General features: G+C 31.8%; 1 protein-coding gene and 1 long non-coding RNA gene across 6 annotated transcripts in view; one reads left to right on the top strand and one right to left on the bottom strand.

Moving 5' to 3' along the window:
- DDHD1 (DDHD domain containing 1) overlaps positions 1-18429 on the top strand; it is a 122248-nt gene extending 103819 nt beyond the window's left edge. For 4 of the 5 annotated variants that reach the window (XM_051977963.1, XM_051977964.1, XM_051977965.1 and 1 more), the window contains 4 exons: positions 578-727; positions 6922-7174; positions 8090-8290; positions 17569-18429. In XM_051977963.1, the coding sequence (XP_051833923.1) occupies positions 578-727; positions 6922-7174; positions 8090-8290; positions 17569-17750 (786 nt within the window). In that variant the 3' untranslated portion in view covers positions 17751-18429. The remainder of the gene's footprint in view (positions 1-577; positions 728-6921; positions 7175-8089; positions 8291-17568) is intronic. The other variant, XM_051977967.1, reaches the window with a different exon arrangement.
- LOC127549712 (uncharacterized) overlaps positions 1-19162 on the bottom strand; it is a 93645-nt gene that overhangs the window by 58947 nt on the left and 15536 nt on the right. The window contains exon 2 of the long non-coding RNA XR_007950695.1: positions 361-491. This is a non-coding gene — a long non-coding RNA (uncharacterized LOC127549712). The remainder of the gene's footprint in view (positions 1-360; positions 492-19162) is intronic.

The raw sequence follows: 19162 nt of genomic DNA, 5'->3' as shown, positions 1-19162 counted from the left end.
CCCACAAAAATAATTTTATTTTTTTCATGTTTACTTATCTTTATACGTGTTGTTCTCTTTATGTTGCTTATAAATTCTTTGTTTTTATCTCTGTATTTCTTGCACCAGTACATAGTACATAATAGGTTTTTAACATGTACATTCTGAATTGAAAAGATGAATTTTATTTCAGTTTTAATATTCTTTTATTTTGTAAATAGGGTCAAGATATCTTGAAGATTCTATTGTGTCAAATTCATATTTAGTTTCTATTCTCAAACTAAATTTTATTTTCAAAAATAGCTGTATTTGAAAGTGAGAGATAACAAATTCAAACAATATCATCTCTTTGGAAAAGTCTGTGCACAGTAAATTTCTTACCTAAAACCAGCACTTTTAAAGAATGAACAGTGTTCTGTACTCCTGGATTCTAGTACCAGTTCTCCCAATAAATCTTTGTGTTACCACAAGCAAGTTGTTTATCATCTATCTCTGGGTTTCAGTTTCTTTATCTGTAAAATAAAGAGGATGGATTAAATTATTTTTCTTTGTTTCCTTCCAACATGATTTATTTGGGATTAATTATTTTTTCTTTTAGGTTGAAAATTTTTTCTGCATGGGATCCCCTCTAGCAGTTTTTTTGGCATTACGTGGCATCCGTCCAGGAAACAGCGGAAGTCAAGACCACATTTTGCCTAGAATCATATGTAACCGGTTACTAAATATTTTTCATCCCACAGATCCAGTTGTGAGTTGGAGTTACAAACTTTTTTCTCTCATTGTTAAATTATTGTTGAATAACTATGGTACTTTGAAAGACACTCTAATCTTACCTAAAATTATTTCAGCTCTCAAATTATATTTATAGCAGTTTTGCAGAAAAAGATTTTTGGTTTCTTAGATGTATTTATATTTATAATTTAAAGCAGAATATCCTAGAATTTGCAGATTTATACTATAATTTCAAAATCAAAATAGAGGGTTTTCATACAGAAACCTGAAATGGCTCAGGAATGGTAACCCAACAGTTGTGCATTATTGAGGTCAATTTTAAGTTTTTTTCAGTTTTCTTATCATTAGCTGATATTGAATACATGACACATCTTCTTTGAAATGTGGGTAAGAATAGTAATAGAGACACATAAAAATTCATAACTGATAAAATCCAGTAAAAGTCCAACAATAAAAACTATGGCCTCAGAAGTCTATAAACAAATACACAAAGTAGAAGTGACAAATAAAATGAATTTATAGGCTTTTAATTCAAGAAGACAAATTTTACCTTACAGTTATTCATATAACTGTGTAATGTAATACTGTTGATATGGAGAAGCTTTGTAGCTCTGAAGGATATTCAAGCTTACATTGAAATAAGATCTAAGTGCCAAAGAAAACACAGTTGAAGATAGTGGCAAGAGCTGACAAATCATTACTGCAAAAATCAAGCAGAGACCTTCAAAAGGTCTCTATAAGAGTTGGTATTATTCCTATGCAGTATGATGACATAGGTGCCTTGAAGCTGGAAGAACAAAAAATAGCTGATAACCATTGCTTAAATTTAAAAAAAAACCTTGTCATGGGCAAAATAATATAAAGATTGAAGTAGTAAAGAAAATAATTTTTGAAAAAGTGAAGCTCACTTTTCATTTAAAGTTAAATCAATTTTTATCAGAAGTCCAGATAATCCTTTTAAGATTTTATAAATTTCATCAGTCTTCTGAAAGAAATCTCCTTTTTTCTCCCAACCTCTTCTCCCTGCCCTCTAAAATGGAATTTTTTGTTTTTTTACAATGGGCCTGGAATTCTTGCCCTTTTGAGAAAATAATGAATGGTAAGGAATATATTTATATACTGAAAAACAGAATTGTTCCAAAATTACATAAATGCCCAAATGGAAATGGAATACTACACCCTGTGCCTTGCCACAAATCAAAAAAGTTAAGAAATTTGATCTAAACAGTGAAGATAAATATGATGAAAAATGCCAGTTTTAATATTTTATTCTGTAAATAGAGTCAAGATGGCCTGAAGATTCTATTATGTCAAATTCATATTTAGTTGCTATTCTCAAGCTGAAAGTATATTCAAATGGAGAAATTTAAGAATCATTGAGAGTAATCATGAGGGAAAGTATTTGAGTGAAAGTCAGCAAAAGCAGAAACAGAATCAGTCTTAGAGGACTTCATTTATGTAGACCTCTATAGTAACATGCTTTCTACCCAAAGTAGAACAGCTTCTTTTTGATAATGATAATTTCATCTTCTTAGAATATGTCACAGAAAAGCAGAAGAAAATTGAGTAGTCTTGACATTTACATGAGATTTTGGAAGAGATTTCAGTATTTAGGGAAAGAATCTAACAGCCTAAAATTTTACAGGGTAAGTCAACTCATGAAAGGTAGAAAATTCTCAAGAATGAAATGATAAAGACTTTCTAAAGAAAAGTAGTTAGAATGAGGAGAAAAAAAATGAATTTGAAAAGTATTTTGGATACACGGAAAATTTATCAACCAACTTAGATGTTTTTATAAAAGACGTGTTAAAAATATAAAGTCAAGAACAGGTAATGAGGAATCATTAAAAAGGATAGAATGGTTTTTAGAAGAATATCAGGAGTAATAAAGTTCAGAATTAGCTGAGACAAATGAGGAAAGCTAAGGATAACAAAAGGGGAGGGATTTTGGGGAGAGAATTGAAAAAGGAATGAGCTGTTTCTTGGGTTGAATGTGATTATAAATAATTAATGGAAAGAAATCAGAGCTTCTTGATTAAATCTTTGCTTTTAAAATTGATATTGACATCTAATTCCTTTAATGGAGTCCAAGTCACCAACCCCAGATGAACTACATCACACTGTACTGAAAGAACTGGAAGATGAAATTACTGTTGGTGTTCTTTGAATGATCAAGGCATTCAGGATACATACTGCAGGACTACAAATAGGCATGTGTCTCAGGTGTTTTTAATAAGTGTAAAAGAATAGAGTCTACAAACTTTGGGACAATTGGGCTTGACTTTGATTCCTGGCAAAATTCTAGTACTCATTAAAGAGATGATTGAAAAGGAAATAGTGATTATAAATATAATGCCAGAAACTGAGGCAAGATAGAGATTAGAAAAATGTTAATATTTTATCTGAGATGAAGAAATTGTGCTAGGGGCATGTTGCCCCTAGGGCTGCTGTCTCAAAAGCATCTAGCAGCCAATGTGAGGTTCCTATGAAATATATAAAAACGTGGCTCTTAAAGCTATCAGGATAGAGTCCAAGGCAGGGGAGTGGAGTCCAAACTGGTGAGCGGGAATCTCCCAGAAGGGACCATCAATCTGGTTCTGACAAGTTAGAGTGTAGGGTCATAAATTCTTACAAATTGGAGTAAAGGAGATAGTCAAACTAGAGCCAGGAAGTCTGAAGAGATAGAGGTAGACAATACCAATTAGGTATCTGAGATAGGACATCTGGAGTTTTATCTTTTGGAATGCCAGAATGGCCACAGCCCTAATTATCTCGGTCCTAATGAGCAGAAAGGGGGATTACAACCAGGGGATTGAAGCAGAACAATTCAAGGAACTGAGAATATTATTGCAAGTGGATATAGTTTGTCTATATTTTAGCTTAGTATTCACTATTCTTTCATTTTATTATGCAAAAGATGGGGAGATGTAAACTAAATATCTAGACTTAAAATTAAATGAATTCAGAAATTGTTTGATGCCTGTATCCAAAGAATAGTCATTAATTGTTTGATGTCAGTTTCTAAATAAGTCTGTAGTGAAATACCCCAGAGTTTTTGGACCTGTGCTAATTTTGGCATTTTTGCCAGTGAGTTATAACTTGAGATATACACACACACACAGACACACACACACATATATATCATAACTTGGTGAAATTTGGGATAAATGTAAGCTTGGGTTAAAAATTTAGGCATTCTGCTGAACCTCAAAAATTCAACATCATAAATGTAAGATAGTGAAAGCATGGCTAATGGAAAATTTCTCTGGTAAAAATATGTGATTTTCAGTGTACTGCAAGCTCAGTGTCAATCACCAGTGTGATATAATACCAGAAAAAGCTAAACTTAGGTTTTTTTAAAGTGTTGGAATCTAGGAATTTGTTAATAAACATTTTTTAAGTACCTACTATGTGCCAAACACTGACACTTCCACAAAGTGGGGGGGGAGTAGAAGGAGGGAAAAGAGAAAATCCCTGCCCTCAAGGAAGTTATACTCTAATGAGGAGAGTCAGTCAAGGATTGGTAGAAAAGCTAAAGAAGTAGAAAATATAGCCTAAAAAAGGGTAGCCTAGTGAAATTTATTTCCCCTCCTGAAATCAATAAAGATTGAGGATGTGGTGGCTTTATCCTCCAATCAGATGGTCAACAGTACCAATAGAACTTCCTGAAGTGAACTCTAAAGTTGATTGGATCTTTTAAGATGATAAAATTTCCCAGTGATGAATTTAGTGGGGATATTTATCAAGGAAGTCCAAAATGAATGTAGCCTAGTATGAAGTAAGGAAATGTCTGATAATACTACCATACTCTGTCCTGATCGAACTACATATGGAGTATTGTTTCCAGTTCTAATTAACACATTTCAAAAAGTCTTGATGAACTAGAGAACAACCAGGATGGTAATGGTAATAATACTATCTTTAGATCATTCAGAGGTGGTTAGTGGCAGTCAGAGTTGTGGAAATCCCCTTTTGGTCAACGCACAGTAAAAGAACTTACAAACCCAAAGAGTTTTAGGTGGCAAAAATGGAAGTTTATTGTTGGATAGGAAGCCAGCTTTATAAGAGACTGATTTCTTTAGTGGCAAAGTCCTGTTAGGGAAATGGAGGTTGGCGCTAGGAAGAGAATGCCTTCTCATCAGGCAGGGTCCTAGCAGCTATACCAAAGAGGCAGAGCGGACCTTCTGCAAAGAATGAGTTTAGAAATTGTCCTTTAAAAAGGAATCTTGAGGCTCAGATTGCAGGTTGAAAAGAATGCCAAAAGTCCCCAGGCCTAGATGCTTATCAATATCCTGCCCAGACTTCCAATTAGAATTTAAAAGGGTCTGGCATCCCCAAAAGCTCAATGAGGTGCTTTTTGACCAAGATTTCTACTTGAGTAACAACACTTCACTTATCTGGGGTGATATGCTTTCCCAGGAGGACCTGAGACTCCAAGATAAAAAGGAACACAGTTTCAGAGTGATAATTTTAAAGGGAACACAATTTCACTCCCCTTTCAATTCCATATAAGGATTCTTTGAAAGATTGGAAGTGTTCAGCACAGACTTATAGATACAAAAGCTGCTATCAGGTTATTTGGAAAGCTATTTTATGGAAGGTTTGGACTTACTATGCTTGGATTCAAAGAACAGAAATAAGAACCTTTGGTAAAAATTGCAGAGAGGCAAATTAAAGATATATGGAAAAACTGTCAAAAAGCCCTCCTAGAATGGAATAAAGTAGGCTTGGAGACCACTGTAGATTCTTCTTTACTGAAAGTCTTTTAACAAAAGCTGAATGACCACTTGTTAGATGTATTTGAGAGAAGTTTTTGTTCATATGCTAGTTGGAATATATGTCCTCTGAGATTCTTTTAAAGTCTACTGTAATGTGTTTTAGCACCAAGGTGTTTAATACTATTCCTAGCAAATCACATAAAGCTGGAATAGACATATTCAAGTATAGACATAAATTGATTCGTGTCTGTCATCCAAGGGGCTCAGTCTGTATCCATCATCAAAATCCATCATCAAAAAAGTTAGCTTCCAAATCTTGAATTTTTTTGACGATAGTAACTCATTAAACTATCTGGCAAGTAAAACCACACCAATAAAATTAAGATCTTTGAGGTAATAAATTAACAATAACAATAATACATTGAAAACTAGAATTTTCTAAAATTCTAAAATTTTCTAAAATTATTTCCATTGTTAAAAAAATCAATATGGTTATAGTTAAATGATATTGTGTTCTTATTTTTTTTATTTTTACTCCTAATTTAATCATGTCCTAGGGGATGAAAATATTAGAAAACTACACGTGATATAAAGTTTAGTATAACATGAAGACTCCGTTTAAAAATAATTAAAATGATCAGATACATAATCATATCATTTTTGTAATAGTTTATTTATAACTATAATTCTGTTGTTTCCCTCTGTGATAGTAGCTTCTGTCATATGTTTTGTTTTTTGTTTTGGGGGTTTTTTTTGCTGAGGCAGTTGGGCTTAAGTGACTTGCCCAGGGTCACACAGCCAGGAATTGTTAAGTGCCTGAGGCCGTATTTGAATTTAGGTCTTCCTGACTTTAGAGCTGGTACTCTATCCACTATACCAACTAGCTGCCCCATCATGTATTAATCTTAAGTGAAAGCTAGAGGTTATAGATAGAGTTGTTATAAATTGGTTCTTTTCTATGATGTACTTACCATTTTGTTTAATCTTGATTTACCAACAAGGTTTTTGAGGCTATCAAAAACAGTGCTTAAAGGAAAATTCTTTCAAGAGAAAAGTTTAATCCTTTCATAAATTGCCAATTCTTGTAATCTATCTAGTAGTTATAATTATGCTAAAAGCTTTATGTGTCCAGTAAACAAGCAGCAGTCTGCAAATATACATATAGCCTGAAGGAAAGATCAATTTTAATACCTTCCATAAATTTCAATATACTTAATGGACTTTGTCCCCAAATTGAAATAAGAAAATGCATCTCCCTCCCTAGTTGATAATTTGTGTTGAGCTTTATGTATGTGTGTGTATACACACTTTTTTTTCTTTGTTATGAAGAATAGAGATTCAGAAATGTGATGTTAAATGAAAAATATAAAATTTGCAAAGGAAATTATGAAGTTTGTTTTAGTATATAATATTGAATAATGAACATTTTCTGTATTCAAAAATTAAATCTGACTGCTCATTATACCTTCTAAAAATTTTTTTTTCTCTCAAGGCTTATAGATTAGAACCATTAATTTTGAAACACTACAGCAACATTTCACCTGTCCAGATCCATTGGTATAATACTACAAATCCTCTACCTTATGAACACATGAAGCCAACTTTTCTCAACCCTGCAAAAGAACCTACCTCAGCATCAGAGAATGAAAATTTGTCAGCAGTATCAAGCCCAGTGACTTCACCTATCCTGTCTCGACGACATTATGGGGAATCTATAACAAATATAGGCAAAGCCAGCATATTAGGTACTTTCTCATGAGTACTCTTGCTCCATGATTGGAGATATCATTTCTCTAACAGTTAAGTTTTAAGGAACATGTTACCAATTGTGCTCTTATTTAAGTACTTCTGAAAAAATATGCCATTCTATTATGAGTTTCTATAGCTAGAGTTAATAGCTTATATTGAGCAGCCTTTAGTTAGGTTTTGTAGTTCTAACTTCAAAGAATTAATAGTCTCTTCCAGAATTAATGGCTTATATGTAAGTATGAAGTCAATTTAGCTCAATGTTTTGTTTACAGAAATGAAGCTTTAAAGTGACTTGAGTATACATCGCAAATTCAGACTTTATATTGCTTAAACCAAATTTTTAATGGCACATTCATGTATTGCAACAAAATATAGATATAGCTTAACATAAAATATTTTGTGTGAAATATTGTGATCCAGCTTGACAAAAATGGAAATTTTGTTTGGAAGAATTGCACATGCTTAACCTTTGTCAGATTGCTTGCTATCTTGGGAGAGAGGGAGAAAAATTTGGAACATAAGTTTTTGCAAAAATGAATGTTGAAAACTATCTTTGCATATATTTGGAAAAATAAAATACTATGATAATTTTTTAAATATTATGATCTCAAATATAATTTAGTTATTAAATGCTCAAATAAAATAATTCCTACATCTCTTTATCATAAGAACAGTGCCTTAGGTAGGTAGGGCATGTTAAATTTTTCATCTTGTGCAATAGTAACTGTTTAGAATCTTACAAGTAAGAATTGGAATTTTGAATGTTTTTTTGTCGCTTTAGGGGAAAAAATGATTAGTATTCCAGCCTATCTTTCAACAGACTATAATTGATGGGTAGAGCATTTATCTCTTTTTTTTGGTAGAGAATGATTTAGCATATAGGATAACTATCTTATTTTTGTGAAATACAGGAGCTGCTAGCATTGGGAAAGGACTTGGAGGAATGTTGTTTTCAAGATTTGGACGTTCTAGTAGTTCATCTACATCACAGCCATCTGATGCATCAAAAGAAGTAACAGAAGAAGAAAAGAAGCCCATCATCCCACCAATCAGCACTACTATGACCATGCAGACCTTTCCACATAGCAGTTCTGGCTTTCTTGATTCTACATGTTAGTGCACACTGTACTTTATTATATTCCTTATTCTGAGTTTACTTCTTAAATTATTTGGGGGTTAAAATTGAAACTTTGCTACTAACAGTTATATTTATGTTCTAAAGAATGTTCGGTAAACATTTTTGATCAATTTTTGGTCAATTGATAAATAAATATCTTCTTTGTACATGGAACTATGCTAGGCACTGCAGATTCAAAAACAAAAATAAAACCACTCCTGCAGTTTATATATATAAAACAATTTTTTTTTTTTTGTGAGGAGGAGATTAGAAGAGAGACTTTATGTGGGAGGTGGCACTTCAGTTGGATTTTGAGGAATTACTAGGAGATAGATGAAAGTGGTAGTGCATTGGGGGAGGAAGGGACAGCAATCCATTTAAGTCAGAGACTGGTGGGTAATGGAATATCACATATGAGGCCAGTTTGACTGGACCATAGAGTATAAATATATAAAAAGACTGAAAAGTTGTAGGGGACCAAATAGGATTTACATTTTATTCTTGAAACAATAGAGAATTGCTAGAGTTTATTAAAAAAAGGAGTAACATGGTCAGACTTACCCTTCAATTAAAAAAAAATTCTAGCTAGGTTTGTTTTTTGCTATTTTCCTTTGTAATTATAATGTCAAATGGTTAAAAAATTTTAGCTTAATGGGGTCTCATAGGACATTTTCAATAATAGTAATGTCTTTACTATACGTCATATGGTTTTAAAGGACATGTACAACAGTTCTAAAAATTCTGGAGTCTATAATAGATTATAAATAATATAGAATATTATGATAAATTATAATGATTTCCATATCTCATTGTCCAATTCGATCTGCCCCAAGTCTTTAGTTTCTAGTATTGGCTTGTTCTTACCCAATCTGACTTTAAGACCTTTAAATCTAAAAACTGAACAGATTTAAAGCCAGGCTTAGAAATGACTCCGCAGGATTTGGTATATACTCTTAATTGCATATCAATAAAAGTGAGATATAGTCATTATACCACAGATAATAGCATAAAATCTAGTCTAGCTGTATTATATTAAAGACCTTAAGTTTTCTTTAGCTGAATTAAGCATCAATTTATAGTGAAAATTTTATGTTCTTATCATCATCATGTGAACAGTGATTTTGAAACTTGTACATACTTTTACATGACCAGAATTCTGAGCTTGTTTTGGGGGAAGATGGAAAGATTCTGGACTGTGATTTCCTTTGTATAATAAAGTCCCTTCTATTAATGAAAATTAGTAATTCTTCTGCAACTTAAAAATCATACATAATTGCCTGGGACACTGAGGTGAAATTACTTGCAGAAGGTCTTACTGTTAGAATGTGTGAGAGGCAAGATGTGAATGCAAGTCTTTTTGACTCTGAAATTGACTTAATACCATACTACATTGTCTCTGGTTATAAACATAAATAAAGAAGAGGTATTCTTCAATATGCAAATTTGATAAGAATTTTAACTTTTAAAATTATATAATTAAAGTGCTCTTTTCCCATTGCCCTTTTATATAAGGAGGCGTGAAGTCTGAAACTTTGTACCCTGTTATAGTCATAACAAAAACAAAAACATAGCAAAAGAAGAAAGGCTTTTCTTTTTTTCCTATGGAATATTCATTACAAGTAAATTTCAGATACTTGTGCCTTGATTTTTTTTTATTGACTCACAGTTTGCAGTATGAGCAACATTCATTGCTATATTAAAAAGAAAAGGTCACTAAGTAAGATAATACAATCGAATTCAGAACTGGTTGGATGACAGATTCGAAAAATAGTTGTTATAATAATTCAGTGTACACTGGCAGTGTACACAGGCAATTACTGATATTGTAATAATTTAATTAAATAAAGTCATAGGTGATAATCCTCATCAGATTTGCAGATATGAAGTTGGAAAGTTTAAATAACACTAAATGACAGAGTACAGATCGCAGAGAATTTTTCCAGGCTAGAGAAATGAGACTATAAAATCTAAGAAGAAAAAATTCAATAGAGTGTAGTAGACAGTTTTGCACTTTGTTAGAAATGTCAGTTTCATAAATATAAGATGGAGGAGACATAAAACAGTAGTTTGAGGGGAGGGAATCTGAATTACTAACTCAATTTGAGTCACCAGTTTAAGACTTCAAAAATATTGAGAAGGGGGCAGCAGAGGAAGGCTACATTAATTGAGGGGGCTAGTTTTCATGAATCAAAAGATTCTAGTCCCACTGTACTTTATCCTCCTTCCACATCCCTCAACCTTATCTGGAGTATTGTGTACAATGCTGAAAGTCACAATAAGAATATAAACTGGAGTATTCGAAGGAGGATAACAGTGATTTTAAATGAATGAATCCATGACATAGAAAGATCAGTTGAAGGAACAAGGCATGTTTAGCCTAAAGAAGATTTCTGAGGAACATGTCATAGTGGAGAAGAGTTTAAACTTTATCTTTTTGATCCAGAAGGTAGAACCAGAAGCAATGGTTGGAAGTTACAAAAGAGGCAAGTTAGGCTTGATGTTAGGAAAATTTTTCCAATAACCAAAACTATCACAAAGTGTGATGGGTTGTCCTGAGAAGTAATAGGCTTCTTTTCCCTGGAAGTCTTCAAGTAGATATTAGATGACTTCTTGTGGGGTACATTACCATAAATATTTTTTGATATGTACATTGAATTAAATGACCACTGCCCTTCTGACTCTCAAATTCTGTGATTAAATTATATAATGTTTATAAAATGCTTTTCAAACCTTAAAATATGAATGTTAGTTTTATTGTTATTTTTACTATTATTACATGAAATCACAACAAACTCATTTGTGTAGATCCTAGGTCCTTAAATAGTTATCCCCTGGCCAGTATGTACTGTAGCTAGCTATGGTTTAAAATTTCTATCTGGTCAATGCTACTACTTTTAGGTTGTACCCGCCTATGTCAAACCAGGCCAGCATTGGGAAGAAGCGCCTGAATTTTATAATTAATGACAGATCTTCAGGTTGTTTCTAGACAATTTGTTCCACAGTTATAAATTGTAATACAGCAAATTTTCATATTCTTACAACAGAAAGTATTTATAAAGTTGGTGATTTAAACTACTATTTTTTTTTTCCATTGGAAACATGAACTCTAGAAACAAATATTTTTGTTATACATAGTTTTGTTATATCATGCAAGTGACAAAATAATTTTACTAGAAGTGCAGTGGCAGTTTTATAAGCCATAATTACTATTGCTTAAATTACTGTCAAAACACATTGATGATAACTGACCCCTAATATATACATTTGCATAACATTTAACAAATATTTAATTTAATTCTCATAGCAACGATACTTTTATTATCATCACTTTCCAAAGGAGGAGATTGAGGTAGATGGAGCTTAAATGACTTGCCCAGGGTCATACAAGCTAGTAATTCTGAGTAAGTAAGTAAGTCTGAGACCAAATTTGGACTTCAGTCTTCTTCACTCAGGCCCTGCATTCTAGTTACTACAGTCGCTTAGCTGATTTTGAATGTATGATAGTTGACCTAGAAGAGAAGAGGTAAGCCCCTGATTACTACATAGAAACTTCAAAATAGTATGATGAAACTAAAGGCTGCCTCCAATTAATCTTGCTTTTTTATAGCAACAATGAAAGTTAGTAATCTACAGTGTTGTTCATTCATTACATTCATGTCCAACTCTTTGTGAACCCATTGGAGTTTTCTTGGCAAAGATACTGGAGTAATTTGCTATTTTGTTCTCCACTTCATTTTATAGATAAGGAAACTGAGTCAAACAGTTAAGTGATTAAGTTTAGGATCATCCTGGGTTATCTAAGTGTTTGAAGCCAAAGTTGAATTCAGGTTTTCCTGATTTCACACTGGGTACTCTATCCATAACTTCAACTTCCCCCCTTAAATACAGTATATAATTGTATTTAACAACTTAAGTATATATTCTTCAGTAATCTTTCTTGTAAATTCTTTGATTTATGCTGCATTGTGTCTCTGTCATCCATAAATTCATCTGAATGTGGGCCCGAGTATAATAATATAGTTCTATTTGTAACATTCTTTTCAATACAGTTACTAAAGTTGTTTTCTGTTTCTAACCTTCTGGCTAAAGGTAAAACCTTTTCTTTAGAGTTGCCATAGTTAACTTTTTGGTTTATTTAGATATATACTCATCATATCTTCATTGGATATTGTTATTTTGTCACTTAGGTGCACTATCTTGGAAATCTGTTAGTTATTTTAGAAAAAAATGTCCTTGCCTCCTTTATATTGGTTTTGGAAACTACAATCATAGCATTTTTACTTTGTTTCTATTGCACTTGTGCCAGGCCTTGGGGACCTTAGTTCCAAGGCCAACTTTGGAGTTTTTTAATATATGAAAAGACAAAGGAATTTTATTTCCTGATTAATGGAGATAATTCTTTGAAAAGTAACCTCTATTGTAAAGGTTTTAGGTTTTATTAAATCTTGCTAATGCCTGTTAACAAATCTAAATATTCTTAACTATTTTAGAAGATTACTTCCTTCTTAATTGCTTCATTCTGCTTGATTAGTAATATTCTATGAGGAAAGATAGCTGTTTTTCATAATTCTACCCTTACCTCCTTGCCAACTCAATATAGCTCACTTTAAAGAGACTTGTCGGTATATGCTGACATTTTTCCACTTTAATACTTCATTATTTTCTCTATAGTGAAGGATGCTCCACAATAATAAGATTTGTACGCTTATATTTATTTTCACAGGAATTTTCTAATCAATTCTATCTAAAACCAATAAGCCAGAACAAATCAGGAAACAAGTTTTATAATATTCAGAGTGTGACATTCTCTATTAGCCATTGATAAGGAATGCCTCATTCCCAATTCAGCAAGCAGTAATTATACATTATGTGAAATAAGGAAAAAGAAAAATGGATATTCATTAAAATGCAGGTGGCCATACAAAGAAAAAGAGTATATTTGTTGAAAGAAAAATATTTATCATTTGCTAAAGGAGATAAGGGAGTTATTTTCTTAGTATAGTTAGTTTTGCTGAATCAATGAAAACTGTGTGTCAGGCTTGACAAGGGAAAAGGACTTTACAAGGACTCTGGAATCCTCCATTTTCAGCACCTAATTTTTTTTTGTACTGAAAAGAAGAAAGAAGACACTGAAGGACACCAGCTGCTAGCACTGATTTTGCGATTCATGAGGGATTATGTAGTAGCAAAATATATATAAAACAAATAGTCATTTATGTTCTCCAAAAAAATTTACTTCCAGCACCATGCCAGATAATCATAAAGAATTTGAATCTCTGCCCTAACTTTCAATAACCAAATCTGTGGCTGCCTTTGATCAGCCAACATTTCAAGAGTGCTTTGGTTTTTTTCCCCTACATATTTTACATGAATCATTCTTTAATTCCTATAACTTCTTTTTCATGGATATGTAATATAGAGTAAAGACAATTTTGTCGGAATAGCATAGATCAGAAATAGCATTCAGCATAATCTGAAAGTGATTCACTTAAACATTCTGCTATAATGAAAATTAGTTTGCTACTTATCTATAAATCTTTTTTGTCAAATCAGTTTGGATGTTATTACAAATATGACTTTATATGTGTAATTCTTTAATGGTAATTTTATGAATGATTTAGTAATTACAAATTTTCTTATGTTCCCCAGCAAGAGAGATACTTTTAAGTTTAAAAAGCCAAAATTTTATTCCTTTTTTCTCCGTTTCTATTTTCCTATATGTCTCTGCATTTTTTTAATCAAATATATAGACAGAATACATTATTTGATAAGAAATTTATACAAAGCTATTTACTGATGCTTGGACTTAAATGTGTGACATTGGTAATTAATCTTTTCGTTATAGTTGTTTCTTAAATACATTAAAAGGAAGCAAATAGCTTATAGCAAAATAAATTCGTAAGCTCAATTTTTGTAGTATATTCTAAGATTAAATTCTTGATTTATATAACTGATGTCTCAGTTTTCTTCCTCTTTCTCCACCTGCTCTCTTCTCTTTTTTTCCTTAGGTTTTGCCACACATAGAAGAGTCTAGATTTTTTTTTCTTTGATTATTATGACCTCCAGTTCAGCTTTACACTATTATCATCATTTATTGATGATTTACAATTTTCAAAATTTGTTCTATGTTTTTATTTTCCATATATTCCTTTCTTCATCCCTTGACATTGATGAGACTACTTTATATAATAGCAGTCATTATTACAAAGGATTTTACCTAGCAAGAAGTGTTTGCATTTCTCCACGTCAGTAATGGTATTTTGATATAGTTACAATGAAATTTATACCAAAAATTGAACTTCTACAATATTTCTTTCTTGTTCTTTTAAATAAATAAATTGATATCTTTCATAAGTAATTATTTTAATTGTATACTATTTGAGTTATAGTTGATAAAAGGAATACTGAGTCTATCCTAGTTTTAGCAGCTGTCTCTATGCTTCTTCCCTTCAGCCATCTTAACTGCTTTCCAGATTAACTACTAAAATGACGTAGGAGCGCATAGAAGGAAAAATTGTGGGTCCATGACATCTGACTTCTCTTAACAAGCTCATACTATTTTCTTTTATCAGAGAATATGAAATTCATATTCTGTAAGCTAAGAATGTGATTTCTGAAAATCTAAATTTCACTTAAAAGTAAGGTGAAGAATAAATATCAAAGTGCAAAGTCTAAATAGATACCTAGAGTAAGAATTAATCCAATTATGCTGATCCATTTTCATGGTTAATTAATCAAATGAGAATTTTACCCAGAAAAATGTATTATCTACAATAAATACTGCATGTTGTCAAATCTGTTATGTGAACTTGATTCCAATGATAAAGGAAAAGCAATTGGCACAATAAGTGCATTTATATGCACATTTTTCATAATTGAAAGCACAAGTGAAAACTTCTAGTGATTCTTAGTAGTCAATTTGAATATTTTCTTTTAAAAAACCTCTGCCAGCTTAAGGTCATTGTTGTTTACTCATTTATAGTAATGTCTGACTTCTTCTAATTGGGGTTTTCTTAGCAAAATTTCTAATTTCCTTCTCCAGTTTATTTTACAGATGAAAAAACTGAGGTGAACAGGATTAAGTGACTTTCCCAGGGTTACACAGCAATTAATGTCTAAAGTCACATTTGAATTCAGGTCTTCCTAATCCAAGGTTCAGCACTCTTATCTGCCAAGCCACCTAGCTGCTCTTTTAATCAGCAATAACAATAACAACAATAGTATTTATCAAGTTCCTACTATGTGCCAGGCATTGTACTAAGCACTTTACAAATATTAATCTCATTCGATCCTCACAATCCTGGATGTAGGTGCTATTATTATCCTTATTTCATAGTTGAAAGCCGAGATAAACCTCTTTGACTTGTAAATAATGTTACCATACATAGTGTTTGAGCACTGCATTGTAAATTCAAGGAACTCATTTACTTCATAGCCATTCCAATATATTCATCCTCTCACCCCCGTATTTTGACTAAGAAAAGAACTCAGCTCAGACATTCACCATTTTTCACCAGGCTGCACTTAACATCTCCGTAGGTACAATCCTCATCCTGCCCTATCCCCTGCTTTTCAGTTTTCCTATCATGCCCTTCCCATTTGATTATTAACTCCTTAAAGGCAGGGATGGATTTTGTTTGTTTGTTTATATCCCCTATACTTAAAAGAGTTTTTGGCATATAGTAAACACTTAATAATATTAATTGGCAACCAGAGCATAGTAGGCTTTTTAAATGGTGGTGCTAAACCACAAGAATAATTCCCTAGGTGCAAACATACCCAATACAGTTCCCTTTCTCTGATTTTTCTTTTGGTGAGGACAGCCTTGGGAAAATTAACCCAAAAGTTACTGATTCTAATGATGGTCCTGAAGAAAATCATGATACATGATCATTAGAGCAAGGCAATATGATGTTTTTTTTCCTTAACAAGAATTCATTGATGAATCTCTTACAGTGTTCCCATTCCATCTTTTATTTCTTCCCATTTACCCTAGTGGTACACTTCATCTAATCCTCTATTTATATAACAACTATGGTGTGCACACATCATCTATTCTCTCATTTTCTATAGACTTTTCCCCTCTGTTCTTAAAACGTATGAACATTTTCTTAAAACATAAGAAAATGACAAAGATTGGGGGAAAAGTCGCCTCACAGAACTTTGCATTTGTATGTGTGAATGTATAGTTTAAAATGTAGCTATTACATCTTAAGAACTTATTTTTGTTTTTTTATTTATGTAGAAGCAAATCATTGATTTAAAGATAAACAGGCAGTCTCAAGTATTTGGCCTGTTTTGGGTTTTTTTTTGTTTTTTTAAGCACCTACAGATATCCTCTGGAAAAATACTGTACTGACCTATGTATTGATGAATCAGATGGCCTTCCTAGCTCCTATAGCTGCATTTCTATCCAGGATTTATAAAAGATAAAATATTGTAAAATCACAAGGTGGCTTAATTAAATCATAAATAAGTCACATACATACACACACTCCCACATACCCAAAACCATTCATTACACTTAACATTTAAATATTTCCTTCCTAAAAATAATCTTTTATAATTCTATACCAAGAATAAAATTGAATTGGTTGAGTGGTCTGAGTTTTTGATATTATTGATCTTTGTAAAATAACGTACAAATCAGAAAGAAATACTAAAGACCAAAGTTCCATTAGCCAGATTTTCTCTCCCTGAAGTTTTATTAAAATCAAAGGGTAAGCTATTATTAAGTGCTTATTGTGTGCCAGTCATTGTGCTAGGCCTTAGTTATAGAAAGACAAAAAACAGGCTTGAATATCAAGGAGTTTATAAAACCCTAATTGAATTCTCTTGAAGCTTCAGTTCAGTATCTGTCAAAGTCAGAATTAAAGGGAACTTTGGAAGTTAGAAAATGTAATAAACAGTCCATTGACAAATAGAATAATGAGCAAAGTTCTCCTTCTGAACCTCATTAATTTCTCTAGTTTTCTCATATTTATTTCACCATTCCACCCCTTCTATTCACATTCACTTCAAGTAAATTGACAATAGTTTTTGTTGCATTCACATTCCACCCCTTCTCCCATATTCACCTCAAGTAAATTGACAGTAGTTTTTGTTGCGTTGTGTTTTTTTTTTCTTTTGGGTATATTGGGGAGAGGAAATATAGAAACCTTAGATCAAAAGTTTTGAGATCCACTTAAGTTAACTACTTTTCTATCTTTAGTTCTTTAATTAGATTGTGCAAAGATCTATTTAATAAAATTGTGATTTTTTTTTTTTTCCTAGTGGAACTGGATCACAGGATTGATTTTGAACTCAGAGAAGGCCTTGTGGAAAGCCGATACTGGTCAGCTGTAACATCACATACTGCATATTGGTCATCCTTGGATATTGCCCTTTTTCTTTTAACTTTCATGTACAAACATGAACAAGACAATGATGCAAAGCCAAAGTTAGACCCAATCTGAACTTTTGAAGGAACTTTAATGGCACGAAATTGTTGCTTGTTAAAATTCAGTATGTTTAAGACACAGAGGTTTCAGGCTTAAGTATGTTTCGATTTTATTTGGAGCAAGAAATATTTGTATTTAAAAGCACCTAATTTTTATTTTAAAAAAAATTCAACCCTAACCTAAATAAGTTAATTTAAAATTTTCAGGTAACAGTCTATACTGGTATTACACAAGAATGATTGGTAAGGAAGGTTTGATAGGGAAGACTTGAGAGGCCACTATGGTAACAATAATAAAACTTTTAAGTTTATTAAGTATAAAAATTAAATCCATTGTAATCCAATTAATCAAATATATTGTACCTAAAAGTGCATGGTCCTGTTTATTTTATGTGAAAGTAAAAGACAAGAGGTGATACTTTAAATTAAAATCTACATTTTCCACAATAACAGAGGTCATTCCAACTACATATTTAGATTTTGTTGAATTTAACTTAGAGTAATGCTTAGAAAAGAAACAAATCTGTTTATAATTTATTACTTCTATTTTATTCTAATGTTTGAAGGATCACTTAAAAAAAACCTCCATTGGGCATAATTTAAGAAGTACATTTCTTTTTTATTGTGTTAATTTTTTTTTTCCAGAAAAAAATTTCTTTGTACTTAATCGCTGAATATATAGACAGTATGGCAAATTTTCAGTATTTGTTTTCATTAAAAAAAAAAAAAAACTTTGTAGTTTCACACAAAATATATTCTAGTTCAGTTCTTTTTCCCTGCAAAATTCTAAGATTCTTTAAATTACTTATACAGTATAAGAGAACTTTTTTAAAAAGTTAAAAGCTGTAAGTAAAGAAGTTTCATATCTCAAATTCTGTTAAAAATATGTTTTCTAGCTGTTTAACAGAATATAAATAACAGAATTTAAGGCACAAACTTGGATTGCAGTTGAAAGGCACTAGAAGAGTTTTCTCAAGATAAACAGTTTTCATAATGCTTTTCATCTGAGGAGCTCAAAATGCCTCTAAAGTCATTCAGTTATCCTCACAGTTAGTTGTTCCCAGAGGTAATAAGTGAATATTTATAAATGAAAAATGTTTTCATTTTATAGATGAGTAAACTGAGGCACCAAGATTTTTTTAAAGTGCCTTAAGATATATTGCATAACAAATTAGAAAATAGATTGCAGCCAAATTTCTCTCTTTATTATTAGCAAGAACAATTCATATTCGGATTTGTAATCTGTTAGATGTCTTCAAATTATAATAACATGTTAGATCTTCATAGTTTACACAAGAAAAGCCATGGAACTAACAGTCTTCCTCTTCTATTCTTATAAATATATCACATGAGAATGAGATGTTTAAAAGGTATCTTTTAGCCTGAAAAGAATCATCTGCCCCACCTTCCATTTCATCTCTTCAGAAT

This window comes from Antechinus flavipes, chromosome 2 (genome assembly GCF_016432865.1).
Source record: "Antechinus flavipes isolate AdamAnt ecotype Samford, QLD, Australia chromosome 2, AdamAnt_v2, whole genome shotgun sequence".
Taxonomy (NCBI): Eukaryota; Metazoa; Chordata; class Mammalia; order Dasyuromorphia; family Dasyuridae; genus Antechinus; species Antechinus flavipes.
The sequence above is the reverse complement of the archived record's forward strand: the minus strand, read 5'-3'. Positions and strand labels throughout refer to the sequence as shown.